Source organism: Rana temporaria, chromosome 4, assembly GCF_905171775.1.
Source record: "Rana temporaria chromosome 4, aRanTem1.1, whole genome shotgun sequence".
Lineage (NCBI taxonomy): Eukaryota > Metazoa > Chordata > Amphibia > Anura > Ranidae > Rana > Rana temporaria.
In genome coordinates, this window is record NC_053492.1 from 70,935,736 (window position 1) to 70,958,207 (window position 22,472).

At 43.3% G+C, this 22,472-nt stretch overlaps 1 protein-coding gene across 1 annotated transcript in view; it reads left to right on the forward strand.

Moving 5' to 3' along the window:
- The window catches only part of HS1BP3 (HCLS1 binding protein 3), a 186,816-nt gene that overhangs the window by 41,830 nt on the left and 122,514 nt on the right, over window positions 1-22,472 (forward strand). The window contains exons 3-4 of the mRNA XM_040348532.1: window positions 10,832-11,039; window positions 19,164-19,386. Coding sequence (XP_040204466.1) covers window positions 10,832-11,039; window positions 19,164-19,386 — 431 coding nt within the window. The remainder of the gene's footprint in view (window positions 1-10,831; window positions 11,040-19,163; window positions 19,387-22,472) is intronic.

Sequence of the window (22,472 nt, forward strand, 5' to 3'; positions counted from 1 at the left end):
ATCAGGATACAAGATAGAGTTTATTTCTTGTCCGCCAAACAGGTTTTTTCCCTCCAACCTTCATCTTCTTCCGGCACGTCGGGACGCCCTGTTTGGGGCAGTGCAAGACCTGCTGAGGCGCTGGGTGATAGTACCTGTGCCGGCGCCGGAAAGGTTTCAGGGATTCTACTCCAATCTGTTTGTAGTCCCAAAGAAGGATGGGGTCCATCCGATCCTGGATCTCAAGGCCCTCAACTACTTTGTAAAAGTACAAGGGTTCAGGATGGAATCAGTTCGCTCTGTGGTCGCTGCACTCCATCCGGGGGATTTTCTGTCGTCCTTGGACATTAAGGATGCATACTTGCATGTCCCCATATGCGTCAGGCATCAGAAGTTTCTGCGATTTGCGATCGGGGATGGACACTAATAATTTGTTGCTCTCCACTTTGGCCTTGCGTCGGCTCCAAGGGTTTTCACCAAGGTGCTCGCCCCGATTCTGGCTTTGCTGAGGCAGCGAGGGATCGCGATCGTGGGACCTGGACGACCTCCTTCTGAGAGCAGCTTCTGCCTCAGAATTTTGGGAGGATGTGGCGATCGCCAGTCAGACTCTTCGGGAGTTTGGTTGGGTACTGAACCTCCAGAAGTCGGTGTTGGTGCGACTCTTCTTTTGTTTATAGCGCAAAAAATAAAAACCGCAGAGATAATCAAATACCACCAAAATAAAGCTCTATTTGTGGGAACAAAATGATAAAAAAAAATTTGGGTACAGTGTAGCACGACCGCGCAATTGTCATTCAAAGTACGACAGTGCTGAAAGCTGAAAATTGGCTTGGGCAGGAAGGTGCGTAAGTGCCCGGTATGGAAGCGGTTAAGGTTGCAACTCCTCCGTTGAAGAGCTCTGGTTTTTATGGGTGGCGTTTTTTGTTGCTGTCCCCACCCCTCATTTTTTTTTACACTACTTGGGGACGTCCCTAAGGTCAAGATTGAAGTGCTGTGTCCGTCAATGAATGAAAGAGAAAATAGTATTTTTGAACTCACCGTACAATCCTTTTCTCTAAAGTTCATTGACGGACACAGCACACACCCCTCCTTTTTTTATGTCTGTACTGCTTTTTGACGAACTGAGCTGCTGGATGCAGTGTGAGGGGTTATAGCCAGTAGGACCGCCCCCTGGGCGGTACTGTGCAGTTTTGCTATTTTTACATGTTCTGCCTAGTCCTCTCCTGAAGGTGGCGGTATAACCCTGAGGTCAAGATTGAAGTGCTGTGTCCGTCAATGAACTTCAGAGAAAAGGATTTTACGGTGAGTACAAAATCCTATTTTTGGCTAAAAATGCTTATTTTTCACCAAATGGTAATCAAAAAAGCCAATAAGCAGACACGTTTCTGTTGACAAGGAACCCATTCCCTGACAAAGCAGGAGTTTTGAGCTCTTGAAGCTTTTTTGATTCCTGTTTGGTGAAAAATAAAAGTATTATTAAACTGAATCATGCTTTGTGGCACTTTTATCCTAATGATTTCATATTTTATAGACCTACCTATAACAGTGCGAAGATTACTTGTCCTCTAAAGGATAACCATCCTTTTAGAGCAGATTCTTCAGCTGTCATTTCCCTTGTAGGGCAGCTATCCTTTAAATAGGTTGTGTGCCGATTTGAAAATATTCCTGACATTCTTTTGTGTGAATGTACAGCACAACTTATTTAGAATTGTTTTTGTTGGTTTCGTAAGAGCAAAGATTTTTAAAGTGATTGCCTTTGTAGGTCCCTGCTGTGTGCCTCCAAAATGTCACATTATTAAAGTTCAGCTAACCTTATTTGTCGGAGTGTTTTTAGTTCAATGATTGAACTATGAAACATGGAAACTACCATGGCTGATCGGTTTTTAAGGGTCCACGCACACTGGGCATAAAAAAATGCAGCTTTTACAAAACAGCTCTAATTTAGCCTACAGTTGTACTCAAAAGTTTGCATACCCTGTCAAAAATCTTGATATTTTGGCATTATTTAAAATATGACTGATCATGGCAAAAAACTGCCTTGTATTTGACCCCTTTGCGCCGACCATCTCCTGGCCCTTTAAGAGTTCTAAAAGCCGGGAGGTGGGCATTTGTGTCATGTGACCCAAATTATCATTCGACGCAAGTATGCATCAGGAGCTTACTAATCCCTGTCAGCTACCATGCTGAGAGCGAGCAGGGGGTGTGCTCTCCGCACAGTAAATTGTGCATTAATGCATATGCATAGTGATCATATGAAGCCATTTATGATCACATAATTGTTGGACTCCCTTTTAAATCTTCTTGATAACAGAAATCATCCAAATGACCCTGATCAAAAGTTTCCATACCATGGAATGTTTTGCCTTGTTGCAGACAAACAAGGTGACACACACAGGTTAAAATGGCATTTCAATGTTAATTTTTAAATTGCAATTTGTGTCTGTGTATAGTCAATGAGTTTGTTGGCTCTCATGTGAATGCACTGAGCAGGCTACATACTAAGACATGGGGAGCAGAAAATAACTGTCAAAAGACCTGCTTAACAAGGTAATGGACATTTATAAAGACGAAAAAGCTTATAAAAAGATATCAAAAACCTTGAATATGGCCAGTAAGTACCATTCAGTCACTCATTAGGAAGTGGAAAATTCAGGGATCTCTTGATACCAAGTCAAGGTCAGGTAGACCAGAAAAGATCACAGCCACAACTGCCAGAAGAGTTGTTCAGAATACAAAGAAAACCCCACAGGTTACCTCAGTAGAAATACAAGCTGCTCTGAAAAAATTATGGCTGTTTCAAGGAGTACAATAAAACGGTACTTGAACAAAAATGAGCTGTATGGTCGAGTTGCCAGAAAGAAGCCTTTAGTACGCATAGCCACAAAAAAAAATGGTTACAATATGCCCGTCAACTTGACACGCCTCACAGCTTCTGGCACACTAATCTGGAGTGACAAAACCAAAATAGAGTATTATGGTCACATTACGTTTTGAAGAGGGGTCAACAAGGCCTATAGTGACAAGAATACCATCCCCACTGTGAAGCATGGTGGTGACTCGTTGATGTTTTGGGGTTGTGTGAGCACTAAAGGCATGGGGAATCTTGTGAATATTGATGGCAAGATGAATGCAGCATGTTATCAGAAAATGCTGGCAGACCATTTTCATTTTTCCAAACGAAAGCTGCGCATGGGACACTCTTGGACTTTAGAGCACAGCAATGACCCTGAGCACAAGGCCAAGGTTCTGGAGTGGCCATCACAGTCTACTGACCTTAATATTATCGAGCCACTCTGGGGAGATCTGAAATGCGTGGATCATGCAAGACCACCAAAGACTTTGCATGACTGGAGGCATTTTGCAAAGACAAATGGGCAACCTTGCCACCTGCAAGAATTCTGGGCCTCCTAGACAACTATTACTAAAGACTGCACGCTGTCATTGATGCTAAAGGGGGCAATACACAGTATTAAGAGCTAAGTGGATACAGACTTTTGAACAAGGCTCATTTCACTGGTTTAATTGTTGCCATATTTTGTTTTATGATCGTGCCATTCTGTTATCACCTACAGTCACAGAATATGAATCCCATAAGAATTAAGATGCTAAATGCTAAATTCGCATAAATGCGGCGTTTAGGAGTGTTTTGCGTTTTCAAGTATACATTAAAAATTGAGCAGAGGGGCATGTTTTGGAAAAAAATACAATTGTAAAAGCAAATTCCCATAAACTCTGCCAGAGGTATGGCATTTTATTCTGCTCCTAGTGTCCATGGACCCTAAGGCCCCTTTCACACGGGGCGGATCAGTGATGATCTACCCTGTGCACTTCCGCTTGCTCAGCGTGATCGCTCTGTTGATCCCCGCTGAGCCGGCGGATGACAGGACGGTCCCCGCACACTCTGCAGGGACCGCCCTGTCTTTTCTCCGCTCCCCCCCAAGGGGGGATCGGATGAACACGGACCGTATGTCCGTGATCACCCAATCCGACAGACGGATGGAAAAGTAGGTTTTTCCTCCGTCACACTTTGGCGGATCGGAGCGGGTCGGATGTCAGCGGGCATGTCACCGCTGACATGCGCGGCTCCATAGAGGAGCACGGAGCGCCCGTTCAGGTCCACAAAAAAACTGACAGGCGGACCTGTACAGGCGCTCCATGTGAAAGAGCCCTAAAGGTGCAGGCGCTGGAGGTGTCATACTACTTACTGATTGACTAACTTGAAGAAATTTGCAGGTCATGTAACCTGACATTTCACTGGCTGCAGGCTTGGTCTGGATCAGTGATTTACTGTGATGCTATGACAGATAGGTTCTGTTAGGAGAAGTAGTACTGTAAATAAATGTGCAATCAAAGACGGTGATGATAAACTGTTGTTACAGTCACTTGATGGATTTGAGTTACATTTTAACCACTTATCCACCGCCCGCTGTCAAATGATGGCGGGAGGCAGACCCTTTTGTTCTGGGTGGACGTCATATGACGTTGCACCCTTTTAAGCCACTAGGGGGCGCGCCCGCCTCGTCACTGGGGACCCAATGCGCGTGCCCGGCGGCCGCGATGGCCGACTAGCACCCGCGATTACCCAGTAACTGAGCAGGAAAGTGGATCTGTGTGTGTAAACACACAGATCCACGTCCTGTCAGGGAGAGGGGACCGATGGTGTGTCCCTTGTACATAGGGACAACCGTTTGTCACCTCCCCCAGTCACTCCCCTCCCCCACAGTAAGAATCACTCCTTAGGGAATACATTAACCCCTTGATCGCCCCCTAGTGTTAACCCCTTCCCTGGCAGTCATATTTATACAGTAATCAATGCATTTTTATAGCAGGGATCGCTGTATAAATGTGAATAGTCCTAAAAATGTGTCAAAAGTTATATTGCAGTCACGATAAAAATCGCTGATCGCCGTCATTACCATTAAAAAAATAAAATAAAAATGCTATAAATCTATCCCCTATTTTGTAGACCCTATAATTTTTGCGCAAACCAATCAATATACGCTTATTGCGATTTTTTTTTTTTTTACCAAAAATATGTAGAAGAATACATATCGGCCTAAAATGAGAAAAAAATGTAATAAGAAATAAATGGATATTTATTATAGCAAAAAGTAAAAAATATTGTGTTTTTTTTTTTCCAAACTTGTCCCTCTTCTTTTGTTTATAGCGCAATAAATAAAAACCTCAGAGGTGATCAAATATACCACCAAAAGAAAGCTCTATTTGTGGGGGAAAAATTATAAAAATGTCATTTGGGTTGCATGACTGCGCAATTGTCATTCAAAGTGTGACAGCGCTGAAAGCTGAAAAATGGCTTGGGCAGGAAGGGGGTGAAAGTGCCCTGTAGGCAAGTGGTTAAAGAGCAACTGTCATCTCTGTCCTGCAGCAGCTTCTCCTCTGACCTGCTGTTGACTTACAGACAGTCCCATTTACTTTAATGGGACAGCTGGTGATGCAGCCTTGACACAACAAGGTGAGGGACATGGCAGCAGCAGGTGAGTGGATGCCCGCTAACAGGCATTGCCATGATGGATCTGAAATGACAGGTGCTCTTTAAATGTAAGGACTCATTCTTGCTGGCAGTTAGAATCTTCTATATTTGCAAAAAAAGAAGGTTTCCTATTTAGAATAATAAGCTGTCAAGTTAGTAGAACAGCGACATTCGAACCAATTCAATCATAAAGTTTGTAGTGTACGTAGATTTACAAAACAATGGGATAAAGGAATATTGCTGAACTTTTTTTTTATCTCATGGTTACTGTGACATTGTGTGAATGCATCAATGCAGTTTACCAAAAATGTAAATATTGCAGAATATACAGCCTCATGCTATGCATAACTAAGCTCCATTCCATGCTGAATAAACTAAATTATTAATGTATCCTAAATCAAAAACTATCTTTAGATACATTTTTACTCCAAAAGCATTTTATTAAAATAAATTTCATAAAAATCAAAAAAATCTGATTTAAATAAAAATGATTTTTATCCACCCTGTTTAGTAGGCCTTTTCCCTGCCTGGTTGCTATTTTTAGTGTGTGTGCACTATCTGAGTGGTTCACTCTGCCAATCTGAACAACAGGTACACAAATGTCAGATTTCAGCTTAAATTGGTTCTAAAGCCAATACATTTTTTACCTTTTAATGCATTCCCTGCATTAAGGTAACAAAAATTCTAGTGGCAGTATCCCCCCACCCCCATCCCCCTAAATGCTTACCTGAGTCCTCACTTGATCCAGTGCTGTGCCATCTATAGCGTCTTTATCCTCTCTCCCTGTATTCACAGGACAGAGCTGCTCCTGCTGCTGTCAATCAAATCCTGTGAGGGGGGTGGGGGGCAGACCTGGGCTGTGCGTGTCTATGGATACACACTGCCTGGCTTAGCAGTGGGCCAACATGTGTGCCCCCATAGCAAGCGGCTTGCTATGGTGACAGACACTGAAAAGGAGGCGCCGAGAGCACTTGTGGGAGACCACAGAAGAAGAGGATTGGGCCGCTCTATGCAATGCCATTGAGTGAAGCAGGTAAGCATAACATGTTTATTATTTTAAGGGGAGATAACAGCTTTAAGCTATTGAACTCTGTAAACAGTCTAAAGATAGACTGATAACTGATAAGTATGTGAAAAAAGCGTAAAAGGTATGCTGTCTCTCTGCCTACTGATACTCACTCCAATTTTTCCGCTGTCACCAAAATCCCTAGTGTTAGCTGGGGATGTCACTGCCTTCATCAACTGATGGTGTTACCCCCCAAACATTATCATGTTAATCTAAACAAATCTTGAAGTTGTCTTGTAAACTTATTTTGTGACGATCCCCACACATTTACTTTCTTGAATTCTGTGATGCATAGTCACTATGCTCTGAAAGTAGGTACCACTGTGTCACCTATTTCACAGAGCCTGCCTTCTGAACCACAGGGGTGTTGAGAGGAGGAGTTGCAGGAGGCACAGTCAGTACAGTAATTACTGCTTGCAGACAGCAATGAACCATGGGATATATAGTCTTTAAAAATGAAAGTGGCAGTAAACCACCAACGATTTAAAACATGTTTTTTTAACCTTCAAGGTAAAGTCATAATGTGCTAGTATACATTGCATGCTAGCATATTATGTGAAACCTACTTAAGAACGAAGCCCTTCCAGTGGCGAGCTGTCACCGCTGACATGGCTTCCATTTTCACCCGTCTTCCTTCCCGGGTTTGCGGACTGTGTGACTGTCCGGAGCCGCGATGATGTCACTCCCACACATGCGCGTGGGAGCCATGGGTGGCTGTTCCTTCAGAGCGCATGCGCGCTGGTGATGCCATAGGCTGCATATGCTGTTAATATCTCCTAAATGGCGCACGTCTAGGAGATATTTACAGTACCTATAGGTAAGCCTTATTGTAAGCTTACCTATAGGTAAAAGTCATGTATGGGAGTTTACTTCCTCTATAAATGGCAGAGAAGAAGGGAATCCAGGAAGTTGTGGCAAGACATGACCAGCAGACAGGCAGAACTCACAACATGAAAAGAGATTTTTCATCTAAGTTTATATTGGATTGTCAATAACTGTTGTTTGTATTGCGACTACAGTGCTGATATTAGAAAATTAAAGTGTATGCTGTGACCATAGAACTCCATTAACTGTTTGTGTATTGCAAAATGGTAGCTTGATACACATATGCTATCACTAAAGTAATTTATTCTTCTTAACACAGAAGTATTTTAAATTATATTCTGCCATGATTTTGTGAACGTTTGCAATATTGTTGTTGTCCAGCAGAGGGGGCTGAGATACTGTACTGTCATTGAGCAAGTTTGTACATGTCGTGTTAAAGTTTTCCAGTAGAGGGCAACATTTTACCATTTATTGAGCTGACTCCAAATGTATAAAATTAAAATAAGAATACATTTCTTTTTATAATTTGATTTTTATATTTATTTTCATGTTCTCATATATTAGCGTTGATAAAATCTGTTATGTTTATACTGTGTATATACATACAGTATTTCACAAAAGTGAGTACACCCCTTACATTTTTGTAAATATTTTATTATATCTTTTCATGTGACAACACTGAAGAAATGACACTTTGCTACAATGTAAAGTAGTGAGTGTACAGCTTGTATAACCGTGTAAAATTGCTGTCCCATCAAAATAACTCAACACACAGCCATTAATGTCTTAACCACTGGCAACAAAAGTGAGTACACCCCTAAGTGAAAATGTCCAAATTGGGTACCAATTAGCCAATTCCCCTCCCCGGTGTCAGGTGACTCGTTGGTGTTACAAGGTCTCGGGTGTGAATGGGGAGCAGGTGTGTTAAATTTTGGTGTTATCCATCTGACAATATGGATGAAAGCGATCCACTCTCAGATTTCTTTTTTTAGAGGTGTTTGGCAGGTGGCCAGGAGGTGAAAAGTCACCTCCTCACTACCTGATTTAAACCTATAATTTCTGCACTACCGAACCGCAATCGCATGTGTTGCACAGCAATTATAGGTTTAAATCACACTCAGTTTGCTTTTTAGAGGAGCAGCAGTGCCTGCTGCACTTGTGAATGAGGGCATTTGGTGGCAACACCCTTAGGACTCAATCACACAAGAGGTTGGGATATGGTAAAACCCCAGTTTTCCTACCCCCAATCCCTACTCCCTTAAGCTGCAGAAGCAGCAGCCAAAGGTATACACATGCCGCAGCAGGAATGAACCCCTTGTTGCTTTTCGTGGGCGCTGCTGCCCACTACTTGCAACCCTTTCAAGTAAATGGGGCCACTTTGCAAGCACACCACAACTGCGTGCTTCTCGGGTCCAAGGTGTTAAAGCAGGTGAAAAGGAGGCAATACAATGTCTCCTCCCCACCTGCTTTAAGCCCTTGTTTGCTGTTCTGTACAGGGTTGCAGGGCACTTGCAGAGTGGCCTCATATACTTGCATGGGTCATGCTTGGCAGATGATACACCCACCAACCATGATGAGGCATATAACTCCTGCTGTATCCAGGACATGTGTACATCCTGGCCACTGCAGCTAAAGGGGGTGTAGTTGAAAGGGGAGTGGGGGTAAAAATATGGCTCAACTATGGGGGTTTAAACCCCCCCCAACTGAAATGTAAATGAGCCCTTACAGTCCTGAGCCCCCTAGAAGGCTGCTTTCACACTGATGCACCTGCAGCTTTCCTGTGGGTTAGCTGCACTTTGTCTCAGAGTGCTGGTTTGGTGATCTTTCTGGAGATCGCACCAAAAGCCTTTATTCAGGAGTTTTGGTGCTCTTTTAGAATGTGCACCAAACCCGCCGGATATAATAGAAATCTATAGCTAAGCGCAGCTAACCTACGTCAAAGCTGCGGGTAGACTGTGCTGTACCTGCACCTGTGAAAGCAGCCTAATAGGTGCTATCTTGCCCATACAGATGCTTTTGTGCCCTGTTATACCCAATTAAGCTGCTTCTAGCTGCTGTGGATCCTGCCACTGAAGTCAAAGGCGGAGTGCTGTTAGTATCACTCTGCCTGTTACTGCAGCCAGCACTATAGCCTAGGCATCAGCTTATGTGGCTGGCTGTTGCCTCCGCAGCTGCCTGCTCCCTACATGGCCGGCGCCAGCTGGGCTGAATCTCTGCAAATAGTTTGCCCTGCACCATGATGGATGCTCTGAAACAGCAGGTTGGCAACCCCAGGCACGATCCACCAGTCACCTGTCCATGAGCGACTGGTAGATCATGGTCCGTGGGTTGCTGACATGTTTCACCCCTCCCAGAGGGCGTTATCAAAGATGTCGAGCGAGCGGACTGTCAAATCTTTAAGATTATTGCCCAATGAGATTTTTTTTTTCTGGGAAATTGTAAGTGTGATTTTAATTACCTTATGCTAATAAACAAGACATACTAAAACATATTTTATTCTCTCTCTTTATACATGAGCCCCAATGCCACAGGAAGATCTATATGAAGTGTCATCTCCCTGCTCACCAATTCAGCCTGACTGACCCACATGCAATACTGCTAAGGGGTCCATATTATCTGGCAAGTTAGAGCACAAAAGGGGTGTGAAGCACCTTCATCGTCTGATATTGTTTGGAGCACCACAACCTTTTTTTGGCATAACGTTTGCCCAGGAGCACTTTATTGAAGAAAATGTTTTTTAATGGAACTTTCATAATATTGGTCAACGCAGACTTTTTTTCACTTGATACATGCTTGTTAGTTCACTTTCAAATGTGATTAATATTTTTCTTGTATGCACAGCACTTTGCACTTTTGTTTGAGTTTGCACTCTATAGTGTACTTGCTTGGAGCAACCAGGGAGGGAAAAATATAAGGAGACAGAATTTCAACTTTGAGGACCTGTTCACACTTCAGTACATGATAATCGCGGGTAGTCACGTGATTCTGCTTGTGATGCCAAATCGCAGCATAACTCGCAAAACGGGTTTTGGGTGCCATTCATTTTAATGGCACCCCAAATGAACTAAGAAAGCAGGCATTTTGATGTGGGACAAAATGTGTGAAAACCACCCAAGATTGCTCTGTACAAAAACACATCAAAGTTGGCCCCCAAAAAGGTACAGGAGCTACTTTGGCGCTTTTTTTGGATTGGAGGGTGGCCCATTGAAATGAATGCTTTTGCGCCAAAAACATGCAAAAAATGCATAAAAAAAAATGGAAAAGTCTCTAGACTTGAAGGGGGCTTAAATGATAAGCACACAAAAAAGTTTTCCTTGCAACCAATAGGTGTCATGTACATAATTAGGGATGTTACGTGGATTTGTTGAGATTTTTACTTATGACTTTAAATTGGCCATTTTGCTTCTGGTCTACCAGTTCTGGAATTGGTAAAAAAAATCTCATCTCATGTCTTCTTTTGTGTTTCTCAGGTGTCCAAGAAATACAGTGAGATTGAGGAATTCTACCAAAAGATTTGCTCTCGTTATCCCAAGCACTCACTGCCTGCTTTCCCCAAGAAGGTGTTATTTGTCGGGGAGACAGATATCAGGGATAGAAGAGCTGCATTCAATGACATTGTGAAGGCCATCGCCCAGGACAGAGATCTGTCAACCTCGGCTGAGCTGTGTGATTTTTTAGGTGTGTGCTTATTGCAGGGTCACAATACTGGTATTTGTTCCTTTAAGCAACCTAGAGAGTTCAGGGGTCTAAGTAGATGTGAGAGAAGATTTGGTGATCGATCAAAGTGGACTAAAACCCTTCACAGATCACCTAAGGCAGTTGTGGCAGGCCTCAATTGCAGCCCTTGACATCACCAATGGGCCACACATGAAAGTCGGTGTAAGAGACAGCAGACATACAACAGGATACATTTAAAGTCTGTGGATAGGATACAAGAATTTGTCGGAGACTGCACACATGATACAGGAGATGGTCGGTCAGAGATTGTGGACAGGCTGCAGGAGAGTGTATGTGACTGTGAACATGCTATAGTGGGCATTGGAGACTAGGAACTTGCTTTAGAAGATTGACAAGAGCATGTTGTATTACAGTATACTTCTACAAATCATTGCTACTGTATAACAGGGCAATAGGGGAAACAGAGATTAGTGCCTGCAGGGGCCCTAAGTGCCACACAAAAAATGCCAAAAGGCCACAGGTTGGGCACTATTGACCTAAGGTAAACAGAGTTCTGTCTCCTATAAATCCCACTCCTGCCTTACCAACCTCATTAATGTCTGGGGACATTGCACCAAACCTAGGCCCTCCCACACACAATTCCCAATGCCAAAATTGACCGCCTACCTCCTCTAACAGTAGTCGTAACTCCCACCTTCTTATCCCAATTCCTCTGATTCCACAAGTCCGCCCCCTCTTTCAATGCCCACTCAGTCTTCAACAAACTAGCTTCTGTCAATGACCTCTTCCTCTCCAAATCCCTTAATCTATTTCCTATTACCGAAACCTGGCTCCAGGAATTCAACACTACCTCTCCAGCTGCCCTGTCCCACAGTGGCCTCCTCTGGACTCACTCCACCAGACCCAGTGGACAAAAAGAAGGTGATGTTGAACTTCTCCTTTCCCCACATTGCACCTTCCAGGTTCTTCCCACACCTCCTTCTCTTTCCCCCTGCTCTTTCGAAATGCACCACATTCGTCTTTTCTCTCCAGCTTGTCTGAGGGTCGCAGGCAATTATCGGCCTTTTGGACCAGTGTCAAGCTTTCCGGATGACTTCTCTGGATTACTACCCTATTTTCTCTCGTCTGAAGTGCCTGCCATCATCCTAGGTGACTTTAACATTCCAATCAATGTTAACCACTTGACCACCAGGCACGTAAACCCACTTAATAACCAGACCAATTTTCATCTTTCGGTGCTCTCACAATTTGAATGACAATTACTTAGTCATACAACATTGTACCCAAATGAAATTTTCGTCCTTTTTTTCACACAAATAGAGCTTTCTTTTGGTGGTATTTAATCACCGTTGGGTTTTTTATTTTCTGCGCTATAAGAGAAAAAAGACTGAAAATTCTGTAAAAAAAAAAAATGAATTTTTCTTTGTTTCTGTTATAAAATTTAGCAAATTTTGTATTTTTTCTTCATTCTTTTGCATAATGTGAAAGATGAAGTTACACCGAGTAAATAGATACCCAACATGTCACCCTTCAAAATTTCACACGCTTGTGGAATGGAGCCAAACTTCCCTGCTTAAAAATCCCCATAGGCGACGTTTCATGGTATTGTGGGGTATTGCAGAGTATTGTGGGGTATTGCAGAGTATTGCACAGTATGGGTATGGAGCAGAGTATTGTTAGTATGGGGCAGGGATGGCTGAGCAGGGATGGATGGATGGCTGGATCTGTGACTGCATTTGTCACAGATCCAGCCCACAGCACTCGTGCTGCATCCTCTATCTCCCCTCTCTTCTCACACTGTACCGTTCGGTACAGAGAGGGGAGGGAGGAATCGGCGTCATCACATGACGCCGGTTTGTTTACAAGTGATCGCACCGTCATTGGACGGATCGGTCACATGGTAAACCGCCGCCATTAGCAGCGATTTACGGTCACGGACATTCCCGTGTGCGCGCCCCAGACTTAAGGAACCGTCTTTCGTCTATAGGGCGGTGAGTAAGTGGTTAATACTGCAACAACTTCTCAACCTAACCTCCTCTTTTAACCTAACACAATGGACACAAACTACCACTCACTCCAACAGCAACACTTTCAACCTTGTATTCTCCCATCACTGCACTCCCTGAAATCTCTCTTACACCCCCTTTCCTCTCTCTGATCTCCTTGTCTCCTACCTCCTACACGTAGAACCAGGCCCCATCTGCCACAACCCTAGCAAACAGACGGCACCAGCAGTCTCAAGAGACACAGTCATGCTCTTGAGCGAGCATGGCGTAAATCTAAATCCCTGCAAGACTTTACCCTCTACAAATCTGCCCTTCTCAAATACAACTCCTGCCTCCACACTGCTAAACAAACAACACTCTCATCCAAACCCTCTCATCCAAACCTCATCAACTCTTTTCTACCCTTAATTCCTTACTTCACTCCCCACTTTCCCCACCCACCAACTTGCTTACCGCTCAACAGATTGCCAACCATTTCAAAAGCAAAATTGACACAATTCGCAAGGAGATATCCAGCACTCAAATTCCTCCCCTACCCAACGCATCAGGTCCAATACCACACTCAATACTCTCCTCCTCCTATCCAGTTACTACAGATGAAGTTGATAAACTCCTTTCCATGGCCCACCTCACTACCTAGACCCTGTCGCCTCTCAATTACTGCGACCACCTTCCTGCTCTATCCTCGACTCCCTAACACATATCTTCAACCTCTCCCTCTACTCCGGCACCAAACATGCACTGGTTACCCCCATACTTAAATACCCTCACTAGACCCCACTTGTTTGAATAACTTAAGACCCTGCTCCCGTTTGTCTCCAAGCTCAACGAACGCCTTGTCCATGACAAAATGAGTCGCTACCTCACGGACAACAACCTTCTCAACTCCCTACAGTCCAGCTTCCGACCACAACATTCTACTGAAACTGCCCCACCAAAATTTGCCAATGACCTACTAACTGCTAAAACCAATGGCCATTACTCCATACTCATACTTTTAGACCTCTGCTGCCTTTGACAAAGTTGACCACCTACTTCTCCTCAGCAAACTACACTCCCTTGGCCTCCGTGATTCTGCTTTATTCTGGTTCTCTTCCTACCTATCTCAGTGCACTTTAAGTGTCACTTACAACTCCATGTCCTCTGTTCCTCTTTCTGTTGGGGTACCCCAAGGCTTCGTCTTTGGGCCTCTATTCTCACGCTATACCTCTTCCCTGGGCCAGTTGATAACCTCCCATGGCTTCCAATACCACCTCTATGCCGACACCCAATATCTTTCTCCCACTCCTCAACTCACTACCTCGATCTCCCCACGGATCTCAAACTTACTGAATGACATATCGGTATGGATGTCACACTACTTTCTCAAATGCAATCTTTCTAAAACTGAGCTTGTTATTTTTCCTCCTTAATGGACCCCCCCCCATGACTTTACCATTAATATCAACAACGCAACCATTGGTCCCTCCACACATGCCAGGGTGCTGGGTGTAATCCTGGACTCTGACCTCTCTTTCAGCCCCCACATCCAATCACTGGCTAAATCCTGCTGCCTTAACCTCCGCAACATCTCCAGAATTGGACCCTTCCTGACTATTGACAACACAAAGCAACAAATTCACTCCTTGATTATTTTCCGCCTTGACTCTCTCCTTAATGGCCTACCCTTATGCTGGCTATCCCCTCTTCAGTCTATTATGAATTCTGCTGCTAGACTAATGCACCTCACTAACCGATCCGTGACTGCTGCTCCTCTCTGCCAATTCCTTCACTGGCTTCCCCCACAGTATAAAATTCAAAATGCTTACCACAACATACAAGGCCATTCACAACATCGCCCCCATCTACATCACTAACCTCATCTGCAGATATCGCCCAAATCGTCCCCTCTGCTCCTCCCAGGACCTCCTACTCTCTAGCTTCCTTGTTGCCACCTTCCATGCCCGCCTTCAGGACTTCTCCAGAGAGGACTTCTCGCATCCTCTGGAACTCCCTGCCCCGGTATGTCCAATCAGCGCCTAACCTCTCCACCTTTTATGAGATCCCTGAAAACTCATTCATTCAGGGAAGCCTATCCCATACCCACTTAACAACTGTCCCTGAGTGACCCCCATCAAATCATCCTCCACAGCTCTTACCTTTTGTACTACCACCCCTCCCTTTAGAATGTAAGCGCTACCTCCTGTACCTTCTGTATTGAACTGTACTGTAATTGTGCAGTCCCCCCTCTACATTGTAAAGCGCTGCGTAAACTGTTGGCGCTATACAAATCCTGTATTATTATTACAATAATTATATATATATATATATATATATATATATATATATATATATATATATATATATAATCTATCTTCAAATAATTTAAATACACAGTATATAATTTAGAGTATATCATCATGTATGTATATACTGTATGTATGTGTGTGTGTGTGTGTATATATATATATATATATATATATATATATATATATATATATATAGTTATATATATTAAAATTTAAGGGGGGGGGATTTGTCTCTATCTGTGTTCTCTAGTGGGGTTGACATACAAATACAAATTGGTATCTTAGTATATGTATAATATGCCCAATATGTCAATTGATCTATAGTCTTAATGGTACAGGAAGAAGAATTTTCACCCGTTTACTTAAAAAACCTGTGATATGATAATTACGGTCCATTTTAGTTTTGCCTTTAGTTCTACTTTATTAGCATGTTTTATGGTTGACATTATAACTGTGTGTGAAAATGTGTTATGATTGTGCATCTATACATAGTTACATAGTTAGTCAGGTTGAAAAAAGACACAAGTCCATCTAGTCCAAAAAAAAAAAAAAAAAAAAACATACAATCCCATATACACAATTCTATACCCATAGTTGATCCAGAGGAAGGCGAAAAATCCAAGCAAAGCATGATCCAATTTGCTACAGAAGGGGGAAAAATTCCCTCCTGATCCCCCGAGAGGCAATCGGATTTTCCCTGGATCAACTCTTTCTTAAAACAATCTACCTGAGCTGGCCAGAACCACCTCTGGAGGGAGTCTATTGCACATTTTCACAGCTCTTACCGTGAAGAAACTTTTTCATATTTGGAGATGAAATCTTTTTTCCTCTAGACATAAAAATTGTCCCCTTGTCCATTGTGATGACCTTAAAGTGAATATCTGAACACCAAGTTCACTATATGGACCCCTTATATATTTGTACATGTTGATCATTTCCCCCTTATTCTCCTCTTCTCGAGTGAATAAATTCAGTTCTTCTAATCTTTCCTCATATCTGAGCTCCTCCATTCCTCTTATCAGTTTGGTTGCCCTTCTCTGCACTTTCTCCAGTTTCCGATATCCTTTTTGAGAACTGGTGCCCAAAACTGAACTGCATATTCCACATGAGGTCTTACTAATGATTTGTACAGGGGCAAAATTATCTCTCTCTCTCTCTGGAGTCCATACCTCTCCTAATACAAGAAAGGACTTTGCTCGCTTTGGAAACTGCAGCTTGGCATTGCATGCTATTATTGAGCTTATGATCTACCAGAACCCCCAGATCCTTCTCCACTATGGATTCTCCCATTTGTACTCCCCCTAGTATGTATGATGCCATCAACATTAAACATCATCTGCCACATAGTCGCCAAATTAGACAGAGCATTGAGGTCGGCTTGTAAATTGGAGACATCCTGTAAGGACGTTATTCCACTGCATAGCTTGGTGTCATCTGCACAGACAGAAATTTTACTTTTAATCCCAGAGCCCGAAATCATTTATAAAGATATATAAAAGTAAGTGTCCTAACACTGAACCTTGGGGTACACCACTGATAACTTAGGCCTCGTACACACAATAGGTTAACCAGAGGACAACAGTCTGATGGACCGTTTTCATCGGTCAAAACCGATCACGTGTGGGCCACATAGGTTATTTAACCATCGGTTAAAAAAAAGCCAACTTTCTTTGAATTTAACCGGTTAAAAATCCACGCATGCTCAGAATCAAGTCGACGCATGCTTGGAAGCATTGAACTTTTTTCAGCACGTCGTTGTGTTTTACGTTAGCGCGTTCAGACACGATCGTTTTTTTAACCGATGGTGTGTAGGCGCGACGGACCATCAGTCAGCTTCATCGGTTAACCGATGACAACGGTCCTTCAGACCGTTCTCATCGGATGGACTGATCGTGTGTACGAGGCTTTAGACCATTCAGAGTAAGAATCATTAAACACTACTCTCTGAATTCCGTCTTTTAGCCAGTTTTCTATCCATTTACAAGCTGATCTTTTCAAGCCTGTAGACTTTACCTTACACATTAGCCGTATGTGGGGAACGTTGTCAAACACTTTTGAAAAATCCAAGTATACCACGTCCACCGCCACCTCTCTGTCTAAGGTTTTTCTTACCTCTTCATAAAAATAAATCAGGTTTGTTTGCCAACTTCTGTTTTTCATGAATCCATGCTGTCTGTTGCTTTTTTCCAGCATAAACTCGTCTATGTGGTCTTTTATTAAACTCTCCAGTATTTTCCTGATTATAGAAGTTAAACTAATGCCCCGTACACGCGATCGGAAATTCCACCAGCAAAAGTCCAATGTGAGTTTTTGAACGGAAATTCCGACCATGTGTATGCTTCATCTGAATTTTGCTGTTGGAATTTCCACCAGCAAAAGATTGAGAGCTGGTTCTCACAAAATCCGATAGTTTGTAGCAATTCCGACTCAAAAAATTCTGACGCATGCTCGGAAACAATTTGACACATGCTCGGAAGCATTGAACTTAATTTTCTTGGCTCGAGGTAATGTGTGGGATGTCACCGCGTTCTCGGCGGACGAAAGTTCAGAGAACATTTGTGTCACCGTGTGTTTGCAAGACAAGCTTGACCGGAATTCTGTCGGAAAAAAACATCCAGGGTTTTTCCGACGGAAAATCTGACCTTGTGTACTGGGCATAACGGGTCTATAGTTACTTGGTAAAGACTTTGATCCTTTTTAAATAAGGGCATCACATTGGTCCTATGCCAATCCAGTGGTACCATTCCAGTCATTGAAGAGTTCCTAAAAATTAGAAACAATGGGCCAAATCCTCAAAAAAGATACGACGGAGTAACTGCTGTTACTCCGTCGTATCCCTGGTCCTAACTATGGAACTGATCCACAGAATCAGTTTCCCATAGTTAGGACGAAGATCCGGCATGTGTAATTGAATTACACTGCCGGATCTTAGGATGCAGTACCGCATCCGCCGCTGGGGGCATTTCGCGTCGAAATGCCGCCTCGGGTATGCAAATTAGGACTTACGGAGATCCACGAAGCTTTTCAGCTTCGTTTTTTCTCCGTAAGTTTAATTTTGCAAACGCAAAATTAGGGCTGCTTTTACAAGGTGTAAACTGTTTACACCTTGTAAAAACAGACCTTTCTTGCTCGCGACGCGATTTTTTTTAAATTTGAATTTTTTTCTTTGGCGCCGTATCTTTTTTTTTACCCGACGCAACTTTATTGTCCCGTCGCAATCCACAAAGCCCGACGTAACGTAATTTGGCGCTATGCACGTCGGGAAAATTACGTCACGAACATGCGCAGTACGGCCGGTGCGGGAGCGCGCCTCATTTAAATGGTAATTGCCCCCTGGAGAAGAGGAACGCCTTGCGCCGGCCCGATTTAAGTTACACCACTCAAAATTTCTAGGTAAGTGCTTTGTGGATCGGGCACTTAGTTAGAGATTTTGCGGCGGTGTAACTTAAATGGAAAAAGTTACGTTGCGCCATTTTTTTTGAGGATTAGGCCCAATGTCTTTGAAATGACAGAACTCTTTTAGGATACATGGGTGGATGCCATGTGGTCCAGGTGCTTTATCCACCTTTATTCTGTCTAAATATTTCTGGACCATATCACATTTGAGCTATTGTGGCTCATTTGGGGCTGTGCCAATACCACCCCCATTATGGACATGAGCTCCCACATACTCATTTTTGTATACACAGAGATGAGGAAAGTATTTAATAAATGTGACTTCTTTTTGTGCCCAGCCACTGTATGTATGGTAGTATGTGGATATGAATGCACACTCATGTGAACACGCCCTTGATGTATACTTTCTAATGCCTTGTAAATCTGATTGACAGGCTGTAGTGTTGGCGACTACGTTGAGTCAAAAAGCACAAAGCCTTATGGGAATCCGTCAGAAGATTTAGATTTCTTTAGAGATGAAGACCCGCCAGATGACGCTATTCTGCAAATCGCATCCAAGCTGCGAAATACAAAGGCTGAACCACAAAAGAAGGAGGTGGTGGAGGAAGAGGAGGAGGAAGAAGAAGAAGTAGATTTAGATCCACTTGGGTTAATGAAGTAAGTATTCTGTTTCTTGTCAGTTATCACCAATAACCTATTAAAACAGAAAGCTGCCTTTTCTCCGTGTTGGAACAATACAGATCGCCACTAGGGCACATAGAAAACAATCAATCGCACTGCAAAGCAAGGGCAATGTGTGATTTGGTCCTGTGCAGAAAAATGGTCACCACACAGAGCATTTTTGACAAAATGTAAATATTGTAATGTGCTGAAACTGCTGTCACTGCTGGTACACAACAGACTCCAGCCTACATACAAAAGCTCTGCAGGCTGAGCCTGTGATAATGCCAGTGTATTTTATTGCTGCTATTTGTTTCCAAAATAAATCAGATCATTAGCAGACCAATCACTCATATGACCAGGATCTTCTTTCATCTATGGGTATATTTAGTTAGAAGCCAGACCAAGCTGTATTTGGGTGGAGGATATTGATAAATGCTTAAATTTATATTGGCGTCCAGTCCCGTACACACAGGCAGAATGTTGGGAGACATGTGGCCGTACAAAAAATACGGACCGACATTCTGCCTGTGTGTATGTCGGTCTGTGCGACAGAAGCCGGCCTTTTGGCCGACTTCTGTCAGACATGCGTGCTGGAAAACCAGCAGCCAACTGACTCCTGATTCACGCTCTCAGCCAATGGCAAAGGGCACCAATCAGAGTGTTTTGGCGGGGGGCCCTCGCCCTGTCAGAACACAACAGCTCAGCGGGGGAGATCGCTGGACTAACCTTGCATGGTTAGTACAGCGGCTCCTGACCAGAGTTGTCATTTTTTTTTCCTGCATCCTGTAGTGTGTACAAGGCTTAAGCCACAGGAGTTTTCTTATGCCTTTTTGTTTTGTCATAAAAATGTTAAAATCACCATCATAAATATTGCCTAGATTTAGAATCAGTTTTGCTGTGGGCTTATTAGCTGTTTTATCACTGCAAAACTGGATTTTTTCTTCGGTCACTATTTTAATTTCACTTGCAGTTGGCTCCATAGCCACAAGAAGGAGCTGTTGCACTGCGTTTACTATTAGTGACCTTCCAAACAAAGTGCTGTTAGAATAAATTGATTGCAGCCTGCCATCAAAAAGCTTTGCTTAACCACTTGCTTACTGGGCACATATACCCCCTTCCTGCCCAGGCAAAATTTCAGCTTCCGGCACTGCGTCGCTTTAACTGACAATTGCGCGGTCGTTTAGTTTACGCCGATACGTATTCTTCTACATCTTTTTGGTAAAAAAAAAAAAAAAATTGCAATAAGCGACTGGTTATAGCGCCTACAAAATAGGGGACAGAATTATGATTTTTTTATATTATTATTTTTTTTTTTTACTAGTAATGGTGGTGATCTGCGATTTTTATTGGGACTGCGACATTATGGCAGAGACATCGGACACTTTTGACACATTTTTGGGACCATTCACATTTATACAGCGATCATTGCTATAAATATGCACTGATTACTGTGTAAATGTGACTGGCAGGGAAGGGGTTAACACTAGGGGGCGAGGAAAGGGTTAAATGTGTGCCCTGCATAGTGTTTCTAACTGTGGGGGAAGGGGACTGACTGGGGGAGGTGACCGATCTGTGTCCCTATGTACAAGGGACACAGCATCGGTCTCCTCTCCCTGACAGGACGTGGATCTGTGTATTTACACACACAGATCCACGTCCTTGTCTGTGTAACGGGCGTTCGCGGGTGCCTGGCGGACATTGCGGCCGCTAGGCACGCGCATCGGCACTGCAGTGATGCGGTGGGTGTGCGCCACTCTATCGCGCCCCCCAGTGGCCGGAGGAGCCGAGGACATCTTTAGATGTCCTCCCGGCAATTGAGAGCCACCTTGTGGCCGTCTTTAGACTATAGGCTGGATACCAAGTGGTTAATGCAGTTTTAGTTTATTTCTTTTATTACAGGTACTTGTATGTCAATTTACGTTGCGTTTCACATATACAGTATATTGTACATTCACATCAGTCCCTGTCTCCAAGAAGCCTACAATCTAAGGTCCCTAACTCACACTTACAGTATACAGTGTATCCGGAAAGTATTTACATCGCTTCACTTTTTCTACATTTTATTATGTTACATCCTTATTCCGAAATGGATTAAATTTTATTATTTTCCTCAAAATTCTACAAACAATACCTCATAATGACAACATGAAGGAAGTTTGTTTGAAATCTTTGCAAATTTATTAAAAATAAAAAACAAAAAAATGTACATAAGTATTCACAGCCTTCGCCATGACACTCAAAATTGAGCTCAAGTGCATCCTGTTTCCACTGATCATCCTTGAGATATTTCTACAATTTGATTGGAGTCCATCTGTGGTAAAATCAGTTGACTGGACATGATTTAGAAAGGCACACACCTGTCTATATAAGGCCCCGCAGTTAACAGTGCATGTCAGAGCAAAAACCAAGCCATGAAGTCCAAGGAATTGTCTGTAGACCTCTGAGACTGGATTGTACTGAGGCACAGATCTGAGGAAGGGTACATAATTTTTTTTTGCCACATTGAAGGTCCCAATGAGCACAGTGGCCTCCATCATCTGTAAATGGAAGACGTTTGGAACCACCAGGGGTCTTGCTAGAGCGGGCTTCCTGGCCAAACTGAGCGATCAGGGGAGAAGAGCCATAGTGAGGGAGGTGACCAAAAACCCGATGGTCACTCTGACAGAGTGCCAGCGTTTCTCTGTGGAGAGGAGAACCTTCCAGAAGAACAACCATCATTGCAGCACTCCACCAATAAGGCCTCTATGGTAGAGTGGCCAGACGGAAGCTTCTCCTTGGGAAAAGTCACATGACAGCTCACCTGGAGTTTGCCAAAAGGCACCTGAAAGACTCCTAGACCTTGAGAAACAAAGATTGAACTCCTTGGCCTGAATGGCAAGCGTCATGTCTGGAGGAAACCACGCACCGCACAGACCAAACCATCATTATTTTTCAGCGGCATGAACTAGGAGACTAGTCAGGATCGAGGGAAAGATGAATGCAGCAATTTTACAGAGACATCCTTAACCTCCTTAGCGGTAATCCCGAGTCTGGCTCGGGGTGAATTTTTTTTTCCAAAAACGGTATCCCCGAGCCAGACT